Genomic DNA, 25605 nt, shown 5'->3' with positions numbered 1-25605 from the left:
TGCCTTCCCAAGATCATGAGAAGCTATGTAGGGTTCAATATATATTTGCATACGAGTGTGTGTCTTGTATATTGCAGTATTTATCCACATGTGTTGTTGGGGCATCACTTGAAAGCATAGAAGAAGAGGAGGAGAAAGATGAAGATAATTCAGCTGCTGAAGTTTCTAGTAAGCCAAAGGAGGGAGTCTACCAAATAGTGGGTACCCTTTCTAAACCAGAGAGTACTAAACCAAGTTTTGCAGAGGAAACGTATTCAGTAAGTGTTTTACTTCAGATTGCTATTAGACAATATTAGAAATATTGCAAGTCATGTAGAATGGCCTGCATTAATAAACTGGTATTTTGTTGCTGCTGGAAGCTGTATACGTGTATTTTGCTGCTTCTGCTTCCTCCATGCTGTTTGTCTCCTCCCTGATAGATCTGATACAGCAAATAGTAAAAGGAGGGAACTCAGACTCAAAGTAGATTTTTTAGAAAAGGTAGTTATGGACAGGACATCATCTATCCTCATGATCCACAGATCTGCTTTCTTTTTTTCCCTCAGAACACACACCTCAAGTATCTCTTGTCTCCTCTGTGTCTTTTATCACCATTTTAAAGTTAGTGGTGCTGGAATCAAAGTCAGTGTCCCCCTTCTTAACTCTTCACTGAAATCACAGCTTTCACTAGCAGCTAATTGTTCTGAATACTTAGATCTTTTTATAAAGTTGTTTTCAGAGTTTAGTTAACTGCAAGAGACTTGCTTTTAAGCATGATTGCTTATTGCTTGATTTAGTTTTCTGAAACTAAAGTTGCCTCTGTCTCAAATTGAATATCCAGAATCTCTTCAAAGATTTGAAAATACTGATTTAAACTTCTATACAGCTGAGCTGTTCAATCATTAAATTATGGCTGGTGGAATTTAATCTTAATCATTGCCCTTGCTCAAAGTGTTTGTTGGACTTGCTCAAGTGATGCAAGGAATGCAACAATGTCAGGATGCAATTTTGCAAGGAAATTGACTTTTTTTTATGTCTTCTCCATTCTGCCACCTTGTTTAAAATGACTATGGAAGTTGTAGTTATTTTTTTGATACTCACAATTGCACTGAAAATATGAATCCTGAAATAACAGTAAAAATTGTACATCTTGAACTATATTAATGTGTACTGTAACTTAGAAGTTTCAGCATTTAATTTACATTTCATCACTTTATTTGTAAAGCTTGGTACCTAATACCTGTCTTATGAATTATTCTAACATCCTAGTGTTAGAAAAATACATTCTACCAGTAAGGTAAACTTGAACAGAAAGGGAATTTTGGATTCCCCCCCCCCCCTTTTTTTTTAATTACAAATTATAACTATTTTTTTCTCCAGGTCTCTTCTCGAGAAGAGCTCTTAAGTCACTTGCTGGAGTGTGAGATTGTTTTGTATAATATCACTGAGGATGCAAACCAAATAGAGGAAGCAACATGGGCTGCTTCTGGTTAGTATAGCTATCAACTGAACAGAGAGCTTGTTGCTATACAGCCATCACAATTTACCATAAATATATAATGAAATTGTCTGGGATTTATAGTTTACTGCAATATGAAACTGAGTTCCCTGATGAAGAAATGCCACAGGAATTGTTCAATTAGTTAGCAAGGAACCATGGAATGCACTCTAGCATTCATAAGGTAGAAAAGCTGTCATGAAATGCTCCAACATTTTAAATGACGTATTTGTGTAGGCAGTTATTTCTCTAAATAACGATCAACCATCATCTTATCTATTTACATTGAGAGGTGGGTAGAATATTTGCTCCTGTGATATTCAAATAATGTTTCAATATTTTATGTAATTATTTAAAAAATTTTTTTACTTAGAAGTCCGATAAAAAATACTGCTAATGGTCTTTCCGAGTCTTTCTCCTGGTTGTTATATCCAAATTCTAATGGTTATCTGAAATCTTTTTATGGTGACAGCACAATATTGTTCTTCATATGATAGTTAAACTAAATGATGCTTTCCTGTTTATAGCATAAATACTTGGATAACATCATAAATTACATAACCCACGTTTAATTATTTTGCTTTAAATTAAAATAAGTTTAATTCTGTAGTTTTTATATTTCAGTCATGAAGTAACCTACACTTTTGTTTCCTTTCACTATCTCAGTAGTCAATAAACATTAATAGTTTGTTTCTTCCCCTAACCCCAAATCCAATATGTAGCTCCTTGGAGATTAAGTTTATTTACAGTAATTTGATTCTTTATTACCATTATTTTTCTATTTTTTTCTTTCCTGTTTATCATTATTTTATACCAGCGCAAAGAAAGAGTATTTGCTTAAAAATACGTGTCCCGTTGAACATTATGACATAAGTGTCTATACAGGACCTTTATGTAAAAGCAAAAATACAGTTCAAGTAATACAGTTTGCAATAAATTAAATCATTTTCTTTCATTTAACAGCCCTACATATGGAAATAGAGCATTTTGCAACACAAAAATTATTCATCCTCATTTCAACAATAATGAGCTGGGCAAAAAGCAAACCCCCTGACCCCGTAAGTAATATGAAAACATTAATTTTTTAAAAAACCTGAATATTTCCATTTAATAGAAAATATTCATTAAATTACATTAAACAAAATATTTCAGTATGTACTTCAACGATAGCAAATGAAGTTAGTGTCAGCAAGTGTGTTTGTTTTTTCTCATGATCCTTTTGCCTTGAACTTACTGCCAAAATTGTTAAATTTATTCTGTTGGACGAAGAAGTTTAGGCACTAGGCTACAATGATATAGGCAGGCATTAGGAACAGCTTGGACAAGACGTTAAAGCTATGTTAACCACAATATGCTGTGTCTTTCAGTCATAAAAAAAATCCCATATTTACTACATATTTGACGAAATACATATTTAAATCAGTGTATGGAGAGATAAATAGAAACATCTTTATATCTATATATGGTAAGTATCATCAGGAGACATGGGGGATGCTTTGTAGTATGCTATTGCAGTTCTCAAATTCACTGTTACAGAAATAGTTTCTCAAGCTTGTGTAGTGCTATATATATAATTAGAATTCACGTTTCTTAAAATATAAAAAGTAGTTTAAAATCTTACTGTGAAAATTGAACTATTGAAGCTTTCAAAATGTTGAACCTCAAGTATCAGAATCAGAAATTTTAAGAATTTAAAATTAAACCAAAGTTAAAACAGATTTTAAAACTATTTTGAAGAACTTATTTTAACCATTTAGGCGTTTAAAAATTGTTCTAAGATATGTATAGCAGCCTCATTTTTTCCTTTGTAGGAAGATCCTGAGATTGCTTTTACTGATGAAGATTATCGCAGAAGAAAAGCTCATCCTAACTTTACAGATCACATAAATGCTGAAAAACTCATTCTCAAACTTGGGAAGACCGTATGTAAAAATTGTTTTTATAAAAATAGGTTGATTGGTCTTTTTACAGAGAGCATTAGCTGAGTAAAAGAAATTATCAACAATTTGAATATTTAAGAGTATGTTATGCTCTTATATGGATATTGATATCAATATGGATAACATCAATTATTAATAAAATATCAAGTACAGAGAAGACTATAATGTCATTTGAAACATAAATGTCTGCATAATACAAATCCCAAATTCTGTCTTTATTCCTTAGGTAATGAGTAAATCATGCTTATCTCATTTAAAAAATATATTGTTTCATTGGTTCTATCAGAGCGAACGCTGAGGCCTGTGTGGAGAAAGACTTGAGGATGAAAGAATGTAGATGGAAGGGATATTAGTGTAGTTTTAAAGAAAAGCAGCATCTTTAAATATGAGCAAGCTATGTGAATATTATGTCTCATTTGAATACTTGGAAGATGTTCTGGCCACACCTAGCATGTTCCTGGATAGTTTGTGCTCTTGGAGCAGAGGGCTTGTTGACTTTTGTTCTACCCTATAATTCACTTTAAAATCATGGCTATAGAGCTGACCTGGAGTATCTAGAATATCTGTTATCACTTTATATGTGTTTCCTATCACTTCCTTTAGCTTCATTGTTTCAACCAGATTAGAGTATTAATCTTAGCAGAGAACAGACCGTGCCTCTGTTTGTATTTAAAAGCTATTATTAAATACATACCAACAGTGGCTCAGATTGTACTTCACAGCTCAGGAAAGGTGATGCTGTTGCCATTTGCAATGGAGTGTTGTGTAGGTTAGGAAAGAAAATGGAAGACAATGAAATACACTGTGTGATGATGGTGTCATTTGGTCATTCTCTTTGTGGGCTAGCAGGCTAGTATCCATTGCAGAAATTCAGCATGCTAATTACAGAAGGGGGAAAAACCCTTTACTTGGATTTGATTACACACTTGTCTTCTTATGCCCTGCTGAGAAAATAGCACTAGAAATTGTACTTTATTCTAACGTGGGTTCAGTGGTACAGAATGCTGTACAGAATGCCAGTAAAATTTGGTTTACAGCTTGAAAAATCAGTGGTAAATAGTTTTTACTTTTACTGTGCTAATCGTAGTTTTAAGACTACGGAATAACTTTCATACTTGTAGTATTAAAAATATGAAGATTATAAGCAGCCTCCGCCAAACATCTCAATAACTTCTGCCACCAGTAACACCCAGATGAATGACTGACTCAGTTTTTATGACAAGTCCAAAGCACTGAGTCACTAGTAACAAAGCTATTAAAGTAATTAGCTTCTGAATGTTTGCCAGGCTGGAATGTCTGTGGAGAAGACACTGGAACAATACACAGCAACTTGAATATTTTCACTACATACTTCTTGTCGGCCTTTCATAAGGAGCCCTTTTCCTCCAGAACTCCAGGGACAGCATCAATGGGTATCATTGCCTCTGTTTCGTTTCTGTCAGCACTTTGGAACAGGAGGGCTCCAAAGCATCTGTTCTTCCTAGCAGATCATCATTAGCTTCCTGTGATGGCTGGAGACTTTTGGATGATGATTCTTACACATTTTTAAGTTCATTGGCACTTGGGGAATGTGCCATGTGTTAAACAAATGACAGTGTTCCTGCAAAGAGCTCAACAGGATTCAGCAGCCTTCTTAGCCATGTAGAGAAGATCTTGCATGAAGAATAAAAGAGTTTCTTAGCCCTGGTATCTGTTCAGAGTGCAATTCAAAGGCTGTTGTTGCTTAAAGCAAGATTTTACCCCTCCTAGTGTATCTCCCACAAATTTTGCTTAAAATTCAGCAAGAGTTATGAGCTAGAAGTCTTTGCTTTTTACCACTAACAATTCTTTACCTTCGTGGCAGAGCATTCAGGCTATGCAGCTTTTCTCTGAACTCGCTGGCTCGGGGGTCCTGCCAAATTCAGAATCCTTGGAGAAACATATTCCTACCACAGACAGAAGAGCTCTTCATCTCCCAGCTCTGTTCTCAGTGGAATCACAGTTCCTGAATCCATTAATTTAGACCTGTTTCCGTCTTCAAGCATTTTATTAGAATAAAACAAACTTGAAGTAACCAAAGACTAGAAGTGATTATAATAGCTAGAATGTGACATCTAGTGGCTTTAATGAATATTACACAGGAACTTGAACTCGTGACTAAACATGCTGCGTGTAACTGGAGCTTGCCTAATAATTGGCTTATTTTTTAAATTCCGTACATCCAAGTCATGTCAAGTAGTACCTTCTCATATGTGTGACTTGTAACACTAAATAAATATTTTTAAAGGAATTGAACCTGTTTCAGAGCTTTGTATTTCAGTGAAGTATAGCACTCAGTGCCAAACTCTGGTTTGTCTCCACAACTGACTACTGCAGAAGCGCCTACAAGATAAACAGAATAAAATCCTATGTGTTACATTCTTCGTAGGGGAAATGAGCAGTAGCGCTTCCTGTGCTTTTGCAAGAGGCAGGTTCTTCCTGCTGGGAGATGGAAGTTTTCCTGGGGCATGTTTGCGGTCTGCCCAGAGCAATCCTGGGAGCTACTGCTCTTTGGGCACAAATTGTTTGTGTCATGGTACTACCCAAGCAAACTAAGTGTGGGAGCTCTTACGCAATCTATAATGTTTTCTAATTTTAATGTTTCTTATGATTACTAACAAACTGTTGCACTCAACTGAGTTGAGTGCAAGGTAGTTTTTATTACAGTTTTATTTTTGCCTAGAGAGAGAAAAACACACAGGCAGATATGATATACTGATGGTTTAACTTGTCTTCCCTTTATATGATGATTTGCTTACACACAGATTGGCTAGCACTGTTCTTAGTTATATGTTTCTGAAACAGTATAAAAATGATAACGAAAGATGCATTTCTTTTCACCAAAAGTAAGTAGGTCTCAAATCTGGGCATTTATTCCCTCTACTGGTAAGCACAGGTTCTTTTACATAGTTATGTAGATACACAATGTCTAGGATCTTCACAACATGAGAATTATTTAATAATTTTGTTTCACCTTTAAAATTTCAAAGTGGTCCTAATTTAAAATATTTTCTTCAAAGTTTTTCTCCTTAAGATGGTTTAAAAAATCTTTTTCCTTTGTATAACCATCCTTAACACTGATCCAAGCAGTAACATTATATGTAAACAGGCAGGACAGGCAAGTTTATTACATTATGCAACAATGGTCAGCAACAAATATGTGGGTTGATGATGGTGTGTGGTTAGGAAAACACTTAGTTCATGGATTATTTTTTGTAACTGTATTTCAAAGTGAAAGTAAAGCAATTGTAAAATCATCATTCCAGCATTTCCCACTTCTTTAGGCAGTCAAAGATCAATATAAAGCAATTAGAAAAATAGCTTCAATGAATTTCAGAATTCTTTTTCTTCAAAACAGAAAGCAGAAGCATGAGTTATCCTGTTCACTTCATTGATTTACTTAACTTCCAGTTTTTTCAACTCAATTTTTTTTTAGAATTTCACTTTAAACATAGATCAATTCTGATTGGGCAATGCTTGTTTTTTGAAGGAAACCTTAGCAAGATGACTTACAAAACTACACAATATGCAACAGTTGACTGAGCTACAAATTTTAAGTGATATAATTTGCACACTCTGTATTTTCATTACACAAGTGCTCGGGTTTCAGGGTAAGCCAGCATCCCATTTGCAGCACCATATTTTTATTAAAACTTTCTTGTTGATTTTACTTCACAGAACAAACGTAAATTTTCAACTTACATTGTTGCCTCAGGACATCAATATGGAGCTGGGGAAGGAGTCTTACACTACTTTTTTAAGGTAGACATGCAGCTATTTTTGAAGGTTCATTTAATTTCTAGGGGAAAACCACACTGGATTAATGCATTTTTAGTAGCTTTAGTATCATAAGCTTAATACTTTTGTAAACAAAACTGATGATTTGATCCACTTGAAGTGTTTTAGCTACAGTGGAACTGTTTTCCACTTTTTTGGGTCTATATTATAGTTTCTTAGTTTTTTCCATAGTTTTTGAATAATATTTCCATATGTACTTTACACTGAAAATCTATCTGTCATATTAATGGAATCTGGAAAAATTTCTTCGCAACATTATATTACCTTTTTTCCAAGTATTTATTTGGGATACAAAATAAAATTTGTCAAGATCAAAGAATATTTGAATAAGAGCAAAGAATATTTTATATTCTATAAAAAAAAGTTTCTTGGTTTGAGTAGGCTGCCAGTCTGTGTTTCTCAAGAATTCTTTCCCTACTGCAATTCCATTAATAATTCAAGAAACTGAACTTTAAATCCTGAATATAGAGATTTGTGTAGTAAACAAATGCTCCTTTTTTTAGATCTAGTTAAAAGTGACCTTTTTCTCCACACTTCATTCTCTATTTGTATTTTCAGATAGGTTGGCTTAGTGAGACACCTGCAATACCTGTTTTTGGAGATGGAAACAATTTTATTCCAACCATTCATATTCTTGATTTAGCAGCGTAAGTAAAAAGAAAATAAAAAAATAAAAAAATCCCCTGGATAATAATTGATACGTAGCTAGATGACAAATCCAGATCTACTAGAGAGTACTGATGCTTTTAAATTGGGGTGAGTGGGTTTAAGAACATTCGTTGGCCTTTCTGACTGAGTCAGAGACTTAAGTTTCTTTAGTACTAGACATGGTACTAGACATAGACTTTTGGAAACCTTATCTGACTGTTGCACTGGTACTAAGCTTTTAAGAAATGACTAGCAATAGTCCATCCAGAGTGTGATACCAGTTAACTAGCACAGGACTGGAAACGGATCATGGACTCTACAACAGGCTAAGTTAGTATCTTCTACAGATGTTGCTTTTTATCCTTTAAACTTCTTTCCAAATTTCAAATAAAATATCTAGCTGTGCTTCTTTATTAAGGAAAATACATGATCTGAAAAGTTCTGCAAGATTTTACAAACCCTTTGTACTGTTTCTGAAAAGCATTCAACAACAAAAGCCCAGTATGCTCCTCCAACTACTGGCCCTGACTGTGCTTGCTGTGTTTCAGAGTGTTACAAAACGTAGCAGACCACAGGCCCAAGTCTCATTATATCCTTGCGGTAGATTCATCTATGCACACTCTGCAAGAATTAGTAAAGGTAAGAGATCTGATTCTTCTTCTTCTTTCCCACCTCCCCCTCCTCCCCCCCCCCCCCCCCCCCCCCCGGTATCTTTAAGGCTTTAAAAAATATACATTTTACTAAAGTAGAAGTTCCTAGATCTTCCTGAATTATCTTGTGTAATGACATAAAAAATTATTTTGAAATCCTCCGAGTCTTCTGTCCTTTGTCCAAAATACATCATTTGGACCTGAATTTGCGGAATTAATTCTTGCAGTATTATTATTAACCTAAGGAGAAATTTTACATAAGAAAGGTATGGGATTCATAGTACTCTAATTAGATACTGAAAGTCTTTAAGCTGTTTTTAATTATAATAAATAAAAGAACACCCCGATACATATGATCTATTTGGGAGGAGTCTGTGTTAATTTTGTAAAATACTTTCCAAGAAATACTTTCCAAAAAGTACTTTGAAATACTTTGGAAACCTCCTGAAGTTCTTTAATGTGGATAGCAAATGTGGGTAAGGGTGAACAAGCTGGTGTAGTCCACTTCCCAAAGACTTTCAAAGAAGTCTTTCACTAAAAGCTGTTGAGAAGCAGCTAGGCACCCTAAGAAACGTGGTTGGGTGCTTTCATGGATATGTGATTGTTTACAAACGGGAAATAGAGGGCATGAGTCAATGGACAGTTCTTGTAGAGACAGGAAGTTTCCAGTAGAGAGAGCATTGCAGAGAGCGCTGCAGAGAGCTATCTTGGCAGGAAGCTGTACCAGCCAAGGTACACGGAGAGAAATGCCTTGAGAGTTACTTAAATACACAGTAGCTATTTATAGTTTAGGAAGTCTCTGAGCTGAAAATAGTTGAAGATTAGAAGAGTATCTGGAACGACTATCCTATATGCTTTTCCCAAACAAGTGGTAAATGCTCCATCCCTGGGAGTGTTCAAGGCCAAGCTGGACAGAGCCTTGGGTGACATGGTCTAGCGTGAGGCATCCCTGCCCATGGCAGGGGGTTGGAACTAGATGATCTTAGGGTCCTTTCAAACCCTAACCATTCTTTGATTCTATGATTCTATAATTCTTACTTTTGTCCACTAATTGACATCATTTGAGACAGAGTGCTGGAATATATGTAGATTTGATCTGATGCTCTATATCTATTTTTACAATTTTAAGGAATCTTTTGGGCTGTGGGCTTGGGTTGTGGGGTGTTTTTTGTTGTTTGTTTAGTTTAGTTTAGTTTAGTTTTATTTAATTGCAAGTACTAAAGAGGAAGTGGTATATAGCAAAACAAAGCTGTTTAAACCTACACTGAAGTTAATATACTGTTCTTTAATCTGTCTATTTCAAATCAGTATACTGATTTTTCAGGTGTTAGTGTAACATAAAATTTAAAGCACATATTTTATACACAGAAATACTGTTCAATTTTTTCTAAGAATTTGATTTGTAACTGTATTTTTCTTTTCTTGATAGTGTATCAGTAAAAATGTTGGACCAGGAAAAATTGAGAAGATTCCAACAGAAAATGCATTCCTGAGCAAAGACTTAACAGTCAGTACTTTCCTTCTTTTTATTACTTAGGGAAAGGATAAGTATAATATCATGAAATATAGAATTTTTTTTTATTTCACCAGAAAAATTAAACTCTAAAACATGCATAAAAATATATAGAGTGAGTTTGACTCATATTTTAACCATCATAGAAGAGATTATTTTGAGGAGTTACAGCCTGATTTAGAAAAGCACCGAGCATACTGGAGCATTCTAACAAAACCTACACAAAATGATAAAAATATCAAAAAAAAAAAAAGAGTTAATAATGGGGTGCCACTAAGATTGATGAGCACAGCATACATAAATTATATTGTACTCATCTAGTTATCTGGAATAAACTGTTCATAGGAGAAATAAACAAATTACAACCTGGGTAGTTTGAAGATGGTACTTGGTAAATTTATGAAAGAGGTTATTCCCTGCAATTATATGAAACCTTTGCATTGTACAGAATGATTGTTTAATGTTTCATGTTCTAATAGTTCATGAGAATACTTAAATACAAATATATATGGAAAATATTCATATTTTTAAAAAGCTTAAAATGTCTGTTTTGCTTTGTGCACAAAACTTTTTTCCCTATGCTTTAATTCTTTCCATTCTAGTCTTTAGTTTAAGCTAACAGTGTTCTTTTTAACAGGCATAGCTTAAGTCTGTAAGTAAATGTAGCTTTGCTCCCTCAGCAAATGCATTTGGATATGTTGCTTGTCAACCTGCGAATGGAATCTGGGCTTGTGAAAGAGTCTTTCAACATTAAGTGGGTTGCTCAGGAGGGACTGGTGGAGAACATTGAGCAAATTGTCAAGGAATACAAGCAAAGTCGAGGATTACTGGTAATGGTTGGGGGTATGCTATTTCAAAGTGCACCTTTGTTTCCTTTCCTCAATAGAAATGGCTATATAAAATGGTTATATAAACACAAGCTTTAATTTCTTTAAGTAAAAATATATGAAAGACTGATACAGATTAGTGAACATAAAAACTGAAAATTGAAGTAGTTAAAAAAAGAGGTAATATTAATTAAAACAATAATCCTTAAGTTTTCTTTCTTTTATGCCTAAAACTGAAACCCTGTAAATGCAAATAAGCTTCCTGATGGAGAAGCTGCTGGTGTGAAACTAGTTTCTGCATGCGATATATGGCATCCCTGGTATATTTTTCTCCAAGAGCACAATAAGTGTATCTATTATTTAAACTTTTTTATAATAGTCAGTAGTTAGGTGAGTATTTTGTGTCCTTCATTATATTTAGTCAGCCAGGATATTCAACTGCAATGCATTTTACCCTGCTCTATTGTGTAATGTTTTGAACAACTTTGCTGTTTTCTATATTAGCTTAACATTTAGAATTTCCGTATTGAAATGTATAGGGAAGGTTATTGAAAGGTGCAGAAAAAGGCTGGCAAACCTGCACATATTTATTGGTATGCTGGAGTTGTTCAGCATGTATAAATCTCGTTCAGACTTTGAACAGAAGTTCAGGAGGCGTAAAACAAAATACAACTAGAATTGATCAATGTTGTTCATTAGAAGTGCTTGTGTACCTCTGGAAGAATTATCAGATCAGTGATTGGGTTAAACTACTCCATCTGACTACAAATGCACCGAATTAAAAAGAGAATTGGTACAAAATATAGACATACCAAGTAGACCTGAAATTTCTGAGGTCAAAATAACCATTGTGATGACAGCAACTCTGCCTCAGCTGGGAAACTGAGCTATTGCATGTGTATAGTAGAGTGTCTGCCACCTCATTCCAAAATTCACTGTGTCCTATCTATGGGGTTGTGTTTCATCTCTTTTGATCATACAAACACGAATAGTGCTGCCACAAACTGGTCTGTGAGTCTACTAAATAGAAGCATGCTTTTTCTCCAATGGTAACATTGCACATTTAAATTAATTGTGCTCCTCAAAGCCTGTGGATGATACAGGAGATATTCAGTGAGAAATATAAAAATGAATAAAACTAAAATGTATTTTCAGTTTTCATTATAATTGTTATTTCCCATTAGTTATAGTAAAAATATTGTTCTTTTACATAAAAACATCCATATTGTTTGAATGATGGTATATCTTTATCCTTTTTTTCCAGTCTCTCAAAATTTTCGTTCATGGTCCTCCTGGGGTTGGCAAATCTACCATTGCTGAAGAACTCTGCAAACACTACAAGCTACATCACATTAAATCAAAAGATGTGATTTCTGAAGCAATAGCAAATCTGGTATGTTGCTGTTTTCTAATATTACTGTTATTTTACATTCTGTGATTTAAAATTGTATGGCATGATTTAAAAAGTAGTTTTAATTCCATTATTTTAGAATGGAAATATCTTCTGACATACTGATCACCTCTGGGGGGTGCATTGAACTCTTTTTAGAGACTGAAGGTTGCTCAGTATCTCACTGTCCAGGAGCATACATAGAATGAATTGTGTAATTTTTTTTTTCCTTTTATTACATCTTTGTATAAAAGAAATTTGGGTATGGAATTTCTAAGCCTATTCATATTTCTGTTCTTGTTGTCAGGAGGAAATTGTGGCTCCTAAAGAACTAGACGCTGACAATGTGGGAGAAGAGGGAGAGGGAGATGATGGTGAGGAAGAGGAGCAGGGCGAAAATGTAGAAGAGGCACAGGAGTTATTAGATGCAGTAAAAGAAAACATGGAGCAGAATGCAGGTAGGAGGCACAAAGTACTAAGATGGGATTTAGGTAACTAGTGCAAGGCTATCCAATGGAAAATCAGGAAATAAATTTTTGCTTTAGAACTTTTACTTCCTATTAAAAGCAAGAATCATGCCCTGTCCATTTGTGTGTACCTGTACCCTATTTAAAAATCTAATACATTATAATTACACTATGTAAATTGTATATTAAAAGTGGTATATTTTTGAAAAACTGTGGTGCTTTTTTAATTGTAGAACTTCCATCTTTCTACTTTTTTATACATTTTATATAATTCTTTTTAGCCTATAATTTGATGTATAAGTGACAATGGTATACTCAGAAGCATTAAATTCTTGGCTGGATTTTAATAACATTTTCTTCTCGGAACAGGGAACATAATTTATATAAAAGTTTGTGAATATCTTTATCAAATTTGCAAAGAAGAAAAGTACTCTAGTAAGAAAAATAATTAGTCATACGAGATTGTGGTGGGTTTTAAGTACCTTATACCTCATTTTGGCCATCTCTAAAGTGTAAATAGTATTTAGTGAATCCTGTAAACAATTCTAAAGCCTGCAGATCGAAAAAGGTCTACAAAAATTGCCATTACTGGAAAGTACTAATTATCATCTATATGTGAATAAAATCATGTAGTTTTTGACCTAGTGCTTAACATTTTCAATGCAGTATAAAGTGATCCTCCTTAATAACGCTTTCTATCACTGAAGGTTTACCTCATTTGGATCTTGTGTAGCTCCAAAGCAATGAATTTGTAACGCACCCAGAAGCTTCAGTAATGAGATCTATGGCAGCATCTCTTCTGCATGTCTTGATTTGTTGTTTAAAATAATAATGTCTTTTAAAATAGTAACATACTGTTATGATTACAAGGGTTTATAAATATTTAAGACTTTTAAAAGCCAAAGCAAAATGAAGTAGAAAACTGGAGTCAATGGTTGCAAAAGGAGAAAAAATCAGGTCAAACCAAACTTTTAACTCCCACATATTTGTGCAACCATGTAGGCCAAGTTAATAAACCACTTCATATCTCAATCTATTCATCTGAAAATGAAACTTGTAAAACCTATTTCATGTTTGTTTTGCAGGACTATCTTTAAGTCTTACTGTTAATTGTAAACAGAACATTATTGCTCGTCTCGTGGGTTTTTTCCCTGTAAATATTTCTTTGCTGCTTCCACTAAATCTGATGGCATTATTTTAAAAACAAATAAACAATCAAGAAAAACCCCCACAAAAAACCCCAAAAACACTATTTTCATGTTTAGTATCCTAAAAGTTCTAATATTTATAACCTTGTAAACATGAATGTAATTTTATTTTGTAGCTACACCTTTATATTCCATAGATCGCTGACAACATGTAATATACAAACAGTAACTCAAATTACATATTTTTTAGGGTCTAAATAGAAGTTTCTCCAATAAGTGAATTAAATGTTAGTAAAATAATTTCAGATATCTCTTTGCTATAAACTAAGTACCTATTAACCTTCTTTGTGTCTTAGGTCAACTAGATGATGAGTATATTCTTAAATTTATGAAGGACAAGCTCAAATCTATGCCTTGTAGGAATCAGGGATATGTTTTAGATGGGTTCCCAGAGACCTATGAACAGGCAAATGACCTTTTTAATTGTAAGTACTGCTGCTTTTGTTTTTATTGCTACTTTGGTTTTTATTGCTGCTAATATTGTCATCATTATTGTTCTCAGTGCCATATTAGTTGAAGTGCATTAGCACTGCAATGACTGCAGCACAGGACACAAAACAAAACTGTTTTCTTATGATGATTAAAATGTAAGAAAGGTTATAAAGCACCTTATTTAAATTAAGCACAAGATAGTTTTCAGACTTTCTTTCCTGGGAAAGTGCTAAGTAAATGCACAGATGTGAGGATACTTTCTTGTTCTGCGTTGGTCCATTCTACTCAAGCAAGCTCTGAGGGAGAATTTCTTCATAATATTTAAAGGGCTGCTTAATGAGGGGATCCAGCCAGTGCGCCAGTATGTGTTTCTGAGCCAGGTTAGAGTGGCTGTGTTAGATCAGCTAGAGCAGATACGACTTCAGAGGAGCTCTGTGACATGCATTTCTAATTATGAGCAACCACTGTCCATGTATTAGGATCAAGAATTATCTCCATGTGTAAATTACATTGTGAGATTTGAAAGAAAACAAAACCCAGTCTTATTCAGTTTAATATGCTGGGCTGTAAATTATCATGCTCAGCTGATTCTCTTCGGGCAGTTTTACTGAGTATTCAGAACAGCAGACACTCAGTGGCAGAAACCATTTTAACCAAACTACTGTAAAACATTTCTACTCACTGTTCTGTGCCTTGTCTCCATTTTTGTGTCAGAATGATGTACTTTGCAAGGAGGAGAGGCCAGGATCAGGACAGCAGTTTTAAAATTGGACACATTTTAAAATTGTGTATGTATGTGCATACTTCCACTGTATAGGCAGACAACTATCAGTGTCTCAGGGTAGAATTCTGTGGTGGCTGGCAACATGAATTACTTACTGAATCTTCTATATGTTTTCCAGGACAGATTGATTTCCAACAACTAGTGTAATTTGAATATAGACACAATAATATAATTGTGCCTATAATAATAATATTATAATAATATAATTCAATATAATAAAATTATTCAATAATTTAATAATTTAATATAATAAAATTATTTAATACTATAATAATTATTAATTTATAATATAATTATAAATATAATATAATAAATAATAATATAATTTGAATATAGACTGGGCACATTTTTAGCAAATATAATGACAGCGTTGCTTCAAATTAAAATGTCAATCATTTCTTACTTTTGTTTTAGTGGAAAGTGAAGATGAACAAGGAGCAAAAAGCAAAATACCTAAATATGATACATTAATCACACCTGGTAAGTTTGATAGCTTTCTTTTTAAATAAACTGGGGAGTTTTCAAATCGTGCTGCCACCAACGAGGAGTCTAAAATACACTCCATCTGTTCATATTTAACATAGAATAAATATCTAATTTGTGTAATGCTGCTGCCCTTTATTTGAAAGTGAACAATTAACCACAAGGAAGGTTTGGGTTCAGTTTATGGGTATTTTATTCTTTTTGTTTGTTTGGTTGTTTTTTTTGTTTGGTGTTTTTTTTTTTGTGAAAATGCCATCAACTGTTGGCTGGTAAGAGTAGTAGTGGCTGCCTTTGTTGTGAATACAGCAGCTAATAATGAATAAAAATTACCTCCTTAACTTGGCATATAAAAAAAATGTAAATTTGTCTTCAGTATGATATCTTGAAAGATTTTATCAATTTCTTTTTAATGCATTCAGCTAAATTGGGAATTAAAATGGAGTGGGTTTTGTCTATGCAGAAATGGCTTCATCCTAGTGTTTTCGCTATTCTTGATCCCTTTGGAAGTTTTGATTACATTCAAACAATACATTTGGCGTATTTTGCATTACAGGATGTGGACAGTTAGATAGGATAAAGGTTGACTATCTCAAATGCTTATTGTTTCAGTAAATGGTCATTTACTGGCTTCAGTGAAAGTGAAAAAAATTTAAAACACTCTGAAAAATTCATTAGTCCTTGCACTTGTGTGAAGGTGGACAAAGGTTTGATTTCTCAACCTTGGAGAAAGCGTGTTTAAGAAATCAGAATCCAAAAGGATAATCAGGTCCAAAAAGGATATTTTTGTTGATTTTGGGAGGTTTTTGGGTTTGTTTTTGGATTTTATTTTTTTGGGGAAGAGTCGAGGGGCCTCTGTCTGTGCTCGATTCTGAAAATTTCTCTCTGATACCAGAAACATTACTTCTGGCTTTGTTAATTTAACAGGTTTCAGTAGTATTGAGTAATTATATTAATAGAAATATCAGAATATATTTTGATAAATTGTATGAAGTCACATTTAAAAAATACGAATTGACTGTTGAGTTAATAAAATACTGCAAGATTCAGCATAATGAAACTACAAATATAAGACTTCTGAAGTGAAGAGACAGGGTTTTTTTAGGGATCCTTGAAAGGTATCTGGTGGTTTTGTCTACCAGCAATACTAAAATAACATTAACACTAAATTTTATGGCACATGGTGTCATAGTATCTCCAATGTACTATTTGATTTTTTCTTTTTACATTTACTTTAATTCAACTGTACACCTTTATTTGTGAGATTAAAATTCAAAATACAGAATGATGACTTTTGGTGACTTGACAAACAAATGAGTTGTTAAATTTTCCAGTGTTATTTGCTGCATTCATAAGATTTTTTTTTTCCCCCTCCTATTCTTATTACACGTATTGGTTGTATGATAGCTTTCTCAGAAAACGTGGACAACACTGCATTGCTGTTCTTCAGATTTTTGTGCTCCTTTCTGGAAGATTAGTCTTGTTGATAGTGCTAAGCAACAATTCGGTGAAACTGGAGTATGTAGCTTCTTTATAGACATGTCTCTTAGTATTGTTGGATTGCTCTAACTGGAGAAGTGGAATATAAGCATTTGATAATTAAATTCTCTATAAAGATATACACAATTCACATCAATTTATGTTGCATTATGGTTTAACATTTATTATTAAAATAGGTAAGAAAGATGAAAAACAATAAAAATCGATGGGCACTGATAATGTGTTCTTCTTCACAGAATTTGTTATTTCTTTGACTGCATCTGACGAATTCCTTATAAACAGAATAATAAATCTGCCAGAGAGCGTTGTTGCTGGAACTCATTATACCCAGGACCAGTTCCTGCAAGCTTTGAATCTGTTCAGAGAGTTAAACACAGATGATAAGACTGTTCTCAACTATTTTGATGAAATTGAAATACATCCTCAGTTTATAGGTATGAGATAATAAAATTAGTAGATTTAATATGTAATTGTACATATATAAATAATATTTTAATTAACATTTCAGAGTGCATATATATTTAATTATATACCTGCAAAAATATCTGTAATATAAAGATTCTGAGTTGTTTTCATACAGTTAACTTGGGGTTTTTTTAAAAAAAGGTTTAATTGTTAATTTTTGTAGGCTAAATTATTTTCAAAATAATTTTCTGATTTAGGATCTGGAACCCTTTCAGATTGGAGTAATAGACTTATGGACTTTCAGTATTATTGTTGCTTATATTTATTCTACATAAGCTATATATGTATGCCATTACAATATATGGTTAATCTGTAAATAATGAAGCATGAAAGAAAATGATTGGAAGTTAAAGGTAGAAGGCTAGGACTGAATATCTTTTGCACTATACCTGTATGTGAGAAAATTTGTCTTCTCTACACACTATCTAGAAAATTGTAATCACTGGGAAATCTTGAGGAGACTACTAACATCTGATTATTCAAAACCAGCAAGATCAGGGTGATAGCATTTTTAAGGAAAATCGTAGCAGGGGAGGGTTTTTTTGGGTAGGAGAGGGAAGGGTAGCAATAAAAGAGCAAAAGGAAGACCTGCCATCTAAAATCCAACTGCTGATATTTGGAATGTCCATCTGAGATGACTTATGACAAGTTAGTTGTTGAGTAACCATATCCATAATTGATTTCCTAAGTTCTCTTATTTAATGTCAGTCATGGAAATTATCTTGAGAATACCATACATGTGTTGTTAGGAAGTGTAGCAGCAGAAAAAAGTAATGTGTTAGTATAATCATTTTAGAATTGAGGTAATTCTGCTACAGAAAGTAAATGTAAGAAATAGTAAACATTAAGGCCTGATGCCATCAATTGGTCATATTCTTATCTCACACACTTCTGGATATGCAAGCAGTAGCACTGTCAAAGACTGTCTTTTATTTTGGTGGGGACTATAAGGTGTATACTCTATGATAGAATGCTGCAGATTACTCTTGAGATTACTTTTAAACTTTAGTCTATTCCAAATAAGGAAACACACTGGCCTGCTAATTTTAATTACTGAGGTATCTCAATTGTGCTGTTCAGTGACTTCCAGATGATTTTCACATTCAGTTTATAGTGTTGATTCTGATCTTCAAAGAAGCATTGTCTTTAGGTCCTGCTTATCTCAGGAACTCCCTCTTTACCTATATTCATATCACCCATTGTTACCCTCTGAAGTATGCAAGCATATAGCTTTCCGTTGCAAAATGGTAACAACAGATTACAAAGATTACTTCAGTGAGGAACCTTCCGCTCTGCCAATACCCCTCCATTCTAGGTGATGTTCCAGTTGGTTTATCAGATCCATAGAATCAAGTAGCATCAGATTTAAGCAGAAAGCCACCTGCTTTCTCAGTCATATTCTGAAGGAATTTAGTGGGGAATGGTTACAGAAATTGTGCCTGTTTTGTTAAATATTGACTAAAAATAATCAAAATTTTCTTCTACCTTAATTTTAGAAAATTGTAACATATGGCTTTATGAATTGCTTTTATGAGTATTATTTTTTCTGAGTCTGAAATATGATTAGTACAAAGGAGTGGGCTTCAAGATTCTGGAAACCCTACTTTGCTGCAGTGACTCACTGCATGAAGTCTGCAAGTCAGTTATCTTGTGTCTTGTTTTTCTCATCTGGGGATGGTGATACAGGCATATTAGATCATCTACAAAAGGCACGTTAAACTTAAAACAGCAATTTCCTTCGATGACCTTAATTTCTGCACTCCTTTTCTGGTGACCTTTCCTCTCAATTAGCATCAGTGCTAAACTAATATTTTTTTTTAATATGTATATATATACATATTTCTGAGGATAAATGTAGTTAATTACGATCAGTGTAATATTTGCATTGTAATCTTGCTTGGCCATCTAAGAGAAAAATGCAGTCCTTGAAGACCTCAAATCCAATGCTGACAGTATTCTTAGCAATACTTTAAATGACTAGAAAAGTGGCTTGCTCTCTGATTTGTATACCCAGATGAAGCTAAAATTGCAGAAAAAATTGACTGCTCGACGTAGAAAATGTATTATTCATTAAATTTATAATACTTCAGGAAGGAGGTGATCCTGCCCCTCTGCTCTAATGAGACCCCACTTGGAGTACTGTGTGCAATTCTGGTGTCCTCAACATAAGAAGGACATGGAACTGTTGGAGCAAGTCCAGAGGAGGGCCACAAGGATGATAAGGGGGCTCAAGCACCTCCCATATGAAGACAGGCTGAGAAAATTGGGGCTGTTCAGCCTTGAGAAGAGAAGGCTGTGTGGAGACCTTATTGCAGCCTTCCAGTATCTGAAGGGGGCCTACAAGGATGCCAGAGAGGGACATTTCATCAAGGACTGTAGTGATAGGACAAGAAGCAATGAGTTCAAACTAAAACAGAGGAATTTCAGGTTAGATATAAGGAAGAAGTTCTTTACTGTGAGGCTGGTGAGGCACTGGAACAGGCTGCACAAAGAAGTGGTAAATGCTCCATCCCTGGCAGTGTTGAAGGCCAGGTTGGACAGAGCCTTGGGTGACATAGTTTAGTGTGAGGCATCCCCGCCCATGGCAGGGGGGTTGGAACTAGATGCTCTTAAGGTCCCTTCCAACCCTAACCATTCCATGATTCCATAATTCAATTTAATTCATGAATTTTTAAAAGACGAAGCTGTGAAAGAAATCTTACCATGTAGAATTATGTTAGCTTTCTCCTCAATCCGTTAGCATAGTTTGGACTTTGGGTCCAAATCGCAAACACTTAAACTCTTGGAATAATGTGTTAGTATTGGACAACTATCTTCCCTCTGAATTGATGATTAGAAAGAAAGTGGAAGCATGCTTTGCCAACAGCTTTCAAAATAACTTCATAAGGCAGAGGACTGTGGAGTAGGGACTACTGGATTCTCATCTAAAGTCTGTTTTCTAGCTGTTCTGGTTTTGCCCCTTCCTCTGCTTGCTCTCCTTACCCATTTCTGTCCCTTTGGATCTCCAGTCCCTTAGTACTGAACCAGACCTTTATCTCTGTTTTCTCCGGATACCTGAAATGCCCTCTTTTCCATGTACATTTCTATACCATTTCTGCCAGATGCCTCTACACACTGAATGCATATGGAGCCCAGAAAGCTCTGGAGACCATCCCCATTTTTCTGTTGGTTTGAGCTTTTTTGTTTGTTTCTTTTTTTCTTTTTTTTTAAGTTTAATATGCAAGTAGCCTCCAGCAATTAAAAAGCAGGAGGAATAAAATGAAAGAGAAAGTCTATGCTCCTACATGAAGTTACAGATTTGTTTTGTAGATATAACACAGTAAAAGCTCAGCTAGAGATAGATCTGTGTATTCGTAAATCTGTATGAGTGAAAACTTTGGAGTTTGTTGCCAAATCTTAACAACCTATTGTGTAACCTGAGGGGGAGATGAGGTGAAGAGCTGGTGATTTTATGCACCTGGGTAAGTTGACATAAGATTGGTGACAGGAACATCTCTGATAACTGAATAACCTCATTTTCAAGTTTCAAAATTTAGCTGAGCTGCAATGGATAAACACAATAGTTGTAAAAATTACTTTAAACCATGTCTCCCTTACATCATATTGAAAAGACAAACTATTTTAGTTGAAACTGGTAAAGAAAATCAGATGTAGAAAACTTAATTCTCTGTAGCAAAAAAATGACATTTATAAGAAATTGAAAACATTTTGTGCTTGAAAATTTAAACAACATGAACACTATGTTTTTAGGTCTTGCAGTTATTTAATAATGTCCATTGATAACTTACGAAATCCTTGACAAATTCTCTTGTATTATTTAAAAGATGTAGCCAAACTTGAAGACCCTGAGAACAGGTTTATTGTAAAAGAGATCATCAAAGAAATTGGGGAACCTCGCAATTATGGTTTGACAGATGAAGAAAAGGAAGAATTGGAACGCCAAGCGGCTGAGGAACGCCTTGTCAAAGAAGCTCAAGAAAAAGCTGAACAAGAGCGTAAAGAAGCTGAGGAAAGGGCTGAAAGGATGGCAAACTGGGAAGAGTGGGTAGGTTAATACATGTTTTGGGGGAAACCATTATTATTTATGTGTATTAGATGGCTTCCAATGATGTCAGAACTTAAAGGTTAACATTAACTTAGCTAAATTGTTTGGTGGACTTGTTCGAATTCTAACAATTGGTAGCAATCTACCTCTGCCTCAGATGGTGACCATAGAAGTGAACAATGGTTTGTTAGGGCAACAGTCTGTGAAGTACCATTTAGAGTTGCCAAAACCAGATCAAACTAGGGGAAAGTAATTCTGGCAGGGGGAGATCACAACCACCGACTCACAGACCACCTACCCCGGGCCTACCACCTGCTCAGAAGATTAAGGAAGTGGAAATCTTAAAAGTTGTAGTGAGCGTACATATTAATCTACTTGTTAGGGGAGTAAGTTTTAGCCAATCATAGAATAATAATACATAAGTATTAGAAGATTGACTATGTTAATGTTTGGTGTACACTTATTTGTGATTTGAGAGGCATTGCTGTGCTAGCTTTGTGGAATTACCACCTAGCACCCATCTCTGCAGACATGAAATAAATACCTTGATCCTGTGTCTTTACTGGCTTTTTGCACACCTGGTGAAAGAACCCAGATTTGGGAAAACACCAACAATTTGTTATGTAAATACACTTGGAAAGCGTGGCATAAATTCTCTAGTTCCTAATTTCATACTTTAGATCTGGGTTAAGACTCTCTTCACAGTGCATTTTAAGGCCCAACCTAAAGAATATAGTCTCTTTTTGATTACAAGCATAGCATTTTTTTGGCATGTTGGTATCAGCATGTCTTTAAAATACTTTTACGAAAACGTTGCAGATTATCTTAAGTTTTACTGAATCTTTCTATATTTTGTGTTTGTTTGTGAAACAGCTATCAGAACATCTTGATTTAAGAAGTTAGCCTTTAAGTTAACATTATGTTAGCATTTATTAACCAATGATGTATGGGTTGCTGTGCTGCTTGAAATCTGACGCTGCTTTGCTTGAAGTCTCTATTCTCTGGATCATGTTAGCCTTAGTCCTTATTCTCTGAACCATAACCACAGCACCTAGGGTCTATTTATATAGGATGAGTTATTTGACAACCTGGTAAGACAGATATCTAGCCGGGCAATTTGGCAACAAAATTTAATGTTAAGGTGTTCTGAAGTGAACTGTCTTCATTGTAATACTAAAAAACATACCCACAGATCAAGAAGACCCTTGCCCAGATGAAGACCCTTTCTCCGTGCAAGCATAGTAACAGAAGAGAATGGCACAGCAAATATGATACTTATATGCAAACCACTAACCAATCATTGTAACTGGCAGTATACTACCTTGTAATTTTTGTATATTAATGTAATGACAAAATCGGCATGGGGTGTGCTTGAATTGTAGAAATTCCACCTAGCACCCAGCGCTGCAAGAAAGAAATGCCTGCTTATTTGTTTCGTGTAGATGAGTTCTTCATTCCCTGGCTAACAATACCTTGTGGCTGTGCTGTAGCTCTTTTTTTTTACAATTTAAAAATATCTACTATAATCAAGAGTGATTTGCCATAACCAGTCTTCTAGGACTGCATTTGCTCACCTTACTTCTAAGCAGCTGCCCAAGTCTTAATTATCATGCCTTCCAAACAAGATTTTTAACTCAACACTGATGAGTATTCCAGTCTGCAATGCAGAAAGGTTTCTCAGCCTGCGAGAGAAACACCTTTGAGAGCTGAGTCCTCAGTTCAGCGAGGACTACCTGATACACTTGGAAGAATGCTTTTTGTTTGCTAATACTTTACTAAGTACTTGGTATTTAGGCTACTTGACCACACAGGATTTGCACATGATGCTTTGTCCTTATTTACTTTGCCACACCTAAGGACATTTTAGGTAAATAATGCAAAATGCATGCTCTAAGAATGTTCTTGTTCACACCCAAAGTCAGATTGTTTCACCAGAAGGCAGTTCTTCTATTGTCATCTTTTAGGGCTATTTACAAACAACCTGATCATTCTGCAGGGAAATCCTTTTCTTACATTTGAATGCCCATGCACACCTATAGAGAAATAATACCTCGAAATTTCTCACTTTTAAAGAGGCATTTACTTTTCTCTGATGTTGGCTTGTAAATAAGTTTTCTTTGTTACCTCTATGCTTATCTACAGTTCATTCAACATTAAAAAGCATTTTGTACTCTCTGTGAACTTGTCTAAAACAGTAGTAAGGGCAGTTAACACATTTTTAGCTATGTTCAATCCAAAGCCGTCTAACTTTCAAGAGAGTAAACCATATTATTCGAAGCTAAAGCAGATGTTTAAATGCGTGCTTAAGTTTACCCTTTTAAATAGGCAGATGCTCAGGAACTCTAAGCAACTATTCATTTGCCCTGTGATAGACTATAGATTAGCTGCTGTCTCTGAGTAGTGGCCAAAGACCACTTGCAGGATTTATTCAGTAGCACTCCTGGACTGAGTGAATAAGGTAAATATCTTTTCCAGACATTGGTATATCCGTTTTAACTGAACATTGCCTTTGTGTTATGCCTTGAGTATAGAAAGGCAATCTTCAGAGTATCATCTGCTTGCTCTATGTATAGATGACTCAGGCTACTGATGAATAAAATGAATGAAGAGTGGACAATAAAAATGGCTTTGAGTAATCTTCTGGCTACAGCTATTGCAAGTATGCATGCTATCAATTGCTATTAAATGGAAGAAATCAAAACTCGCAGCAGTTTCATTGCCCCACCCCTCCTGCTTTTTGAGTGTAATCGTTGTATTTGACTTAACCTCAATTTAGGAATAAATGTAGCTGATGTGAACAGATGTAATTCACTGTGGTTTTGGTCTATTTAACCCTCACCCCCCCTTAAAAACTGACATAAATTAAATAAAAACAAAACAAAGCAATGAAACCAAACCCAAAACAAGCAAACAAAAAACCCATCACAATTTATAGTTATTTAGTCAGGGCTCTTTTCTCAGTAAAAATATTCTCCTCCCCTTCCAGTTCAAAGGACCCTAAATAAATGCTCTGCATTTGTAATAGTACAAATTTTTGAAATGATACAGTGTATTCCAACCATTTTGCCAAATACCTTACAGAAACTGGACCACAGGGAGGCTTCAGAATAAAGCTTCTTTTAAGTGTTAAAGAGAGAAAAATAAAATAATTTTACTAAGGAGATTATTTCAGTTTTCATCTTGTTTAATTCCTTGTCCTCAGTGTGCCATGGGCTCTAAATTTAATAAACAGTTCATAGTTTTTCCTGCCAAGTTGTGAATTTTAAAGTTCTATCACAACCTCTAACACTATTTTTATCTCTCACCCACCATTATTATTTAGTCAAGTGCTGATTTTGAAATGTTATAAACCTTATTCTTTATTATTTTGTTCATTATTTGAAGAATAAACATCTGGAGGAAGTGAAAAGACAAGAACAAGAGTTATTGGAGGCCCAATCCGTTCCACTACGAAACTATTTAATGAGGAATGTCATGCCAACGCTTATGCAAGGGATAAACGAATGCTGTAGGATCAGGCCAGATGATCCAGTTGATTTTCTGGTGAGGACATTACATCATATTTCTTAAATATGTTTGAATATTCATAGAGACCCAAAGAATCTCTGTTAACATAAGGACTGAAAATCTTTTTCCTCAGTCATGGTAAAAATTAATTAAGGGTTTGGATCTGCAGTTCTGGTAAGCAGTAATTATTGTGAAAACTAAAAAAACCAGCAACCACTCTTTAGGGGATGAGTTGATACTGTGTATCAAGTAAGGACACAGTCCAGCTTTGCTAAACAGTAATAGGACAAGAATCACTACCAGAATCTCTTTGGCATGTGTACTCCGCACCTCTTAGGGACCCTGCCAGTTCTGCTGTGACGTAGAGCGCCGCAGAAAGGGGGACATCACTCTCTATCCTGCTCACACCCCTCTAGGCACAACAGAACACATTATTGTAATAATAAATTAAAGCCC

General features: G+C 34.7%; 1 protein-coding gene across 4 annotated transcripts in view; it reads left to right on the top strand.

Annotated features, from left to right (window-relative positions):
* AK7 (adenylate kinase 7) overlaps positions 1-25605 on the top strand; it is a 28185-nt gene that overhangs the window by 623 nt on the left and 1957 nt on the right. The window contains exons 2-17 of one of the 4 annotated variants that reach the window (XM_030484500.1): positions 78-257; positions 1360-1468; positions 2441-2535; positions 3289-3399; positions 7114-7197; positions 7792-7880; positions 8430-8520; positions 9961-10038; positions 10725-10874; positions 12136-12264; positions 12569-12719; positions 14233-14361; positions 15567-15632; positions 17369-17566; positions 21422-21642; positions 25027-25185. In XM_030484500.1, coding sequence (XP_030340360.1) covers positions 78-257; positions 1360-1468; positions 2441-2535; positions 3289-3399; positions 7114-7197; positions 7792-7880; positions 8430-8520; positions 9961-10038; positions 10725-10874; positions 12136-12264; positions 12569-12719; positions 14233-14361; positions 15567-15632; positions 17369-17566; positions 21422-21642; positions 25027-25185 — 2040 coding nt within the window. The remainder of the gene's footprint in view (positions 1-77; positions 258-1359; positions 1469-2440; positions 2536-3288; positions 3400-7113; positions 7198-7791; positions 7881-8429; positions 8521-9960; positions 10039-10724; positions 10875-12135; positions 12265-12568; positions 12720-14232; positions 14362-15566; positions 15633-17368; positions 17567-21421; positions 21643-25026; positions 25186-25605) is intronic. The other 3 variants (XM_030484501.1, XM_030484502.1, XM_030484503.1) reach the window with 3 other exon arrangements.

The sequence above is a fragment of the Strigops habroptila genome, chromosome 4 (assembly GCF_004027225.2).
Source record: "Strigops habroptila isolate Jane chromosome 4, bStrHab1.2.pri, whole genome shotgun sequence".
Classification (NCBI taxonomy): Eukaryota; Metazoa; Chordata; class Aves; order Psittaciformes; family Psittacidae; genus Strigops; species Strigops habroptila.
Note: the sequence above shows the minus strand (reverse complement) of the source record. Positions and strands in the feature narration are given on the sequence as shown.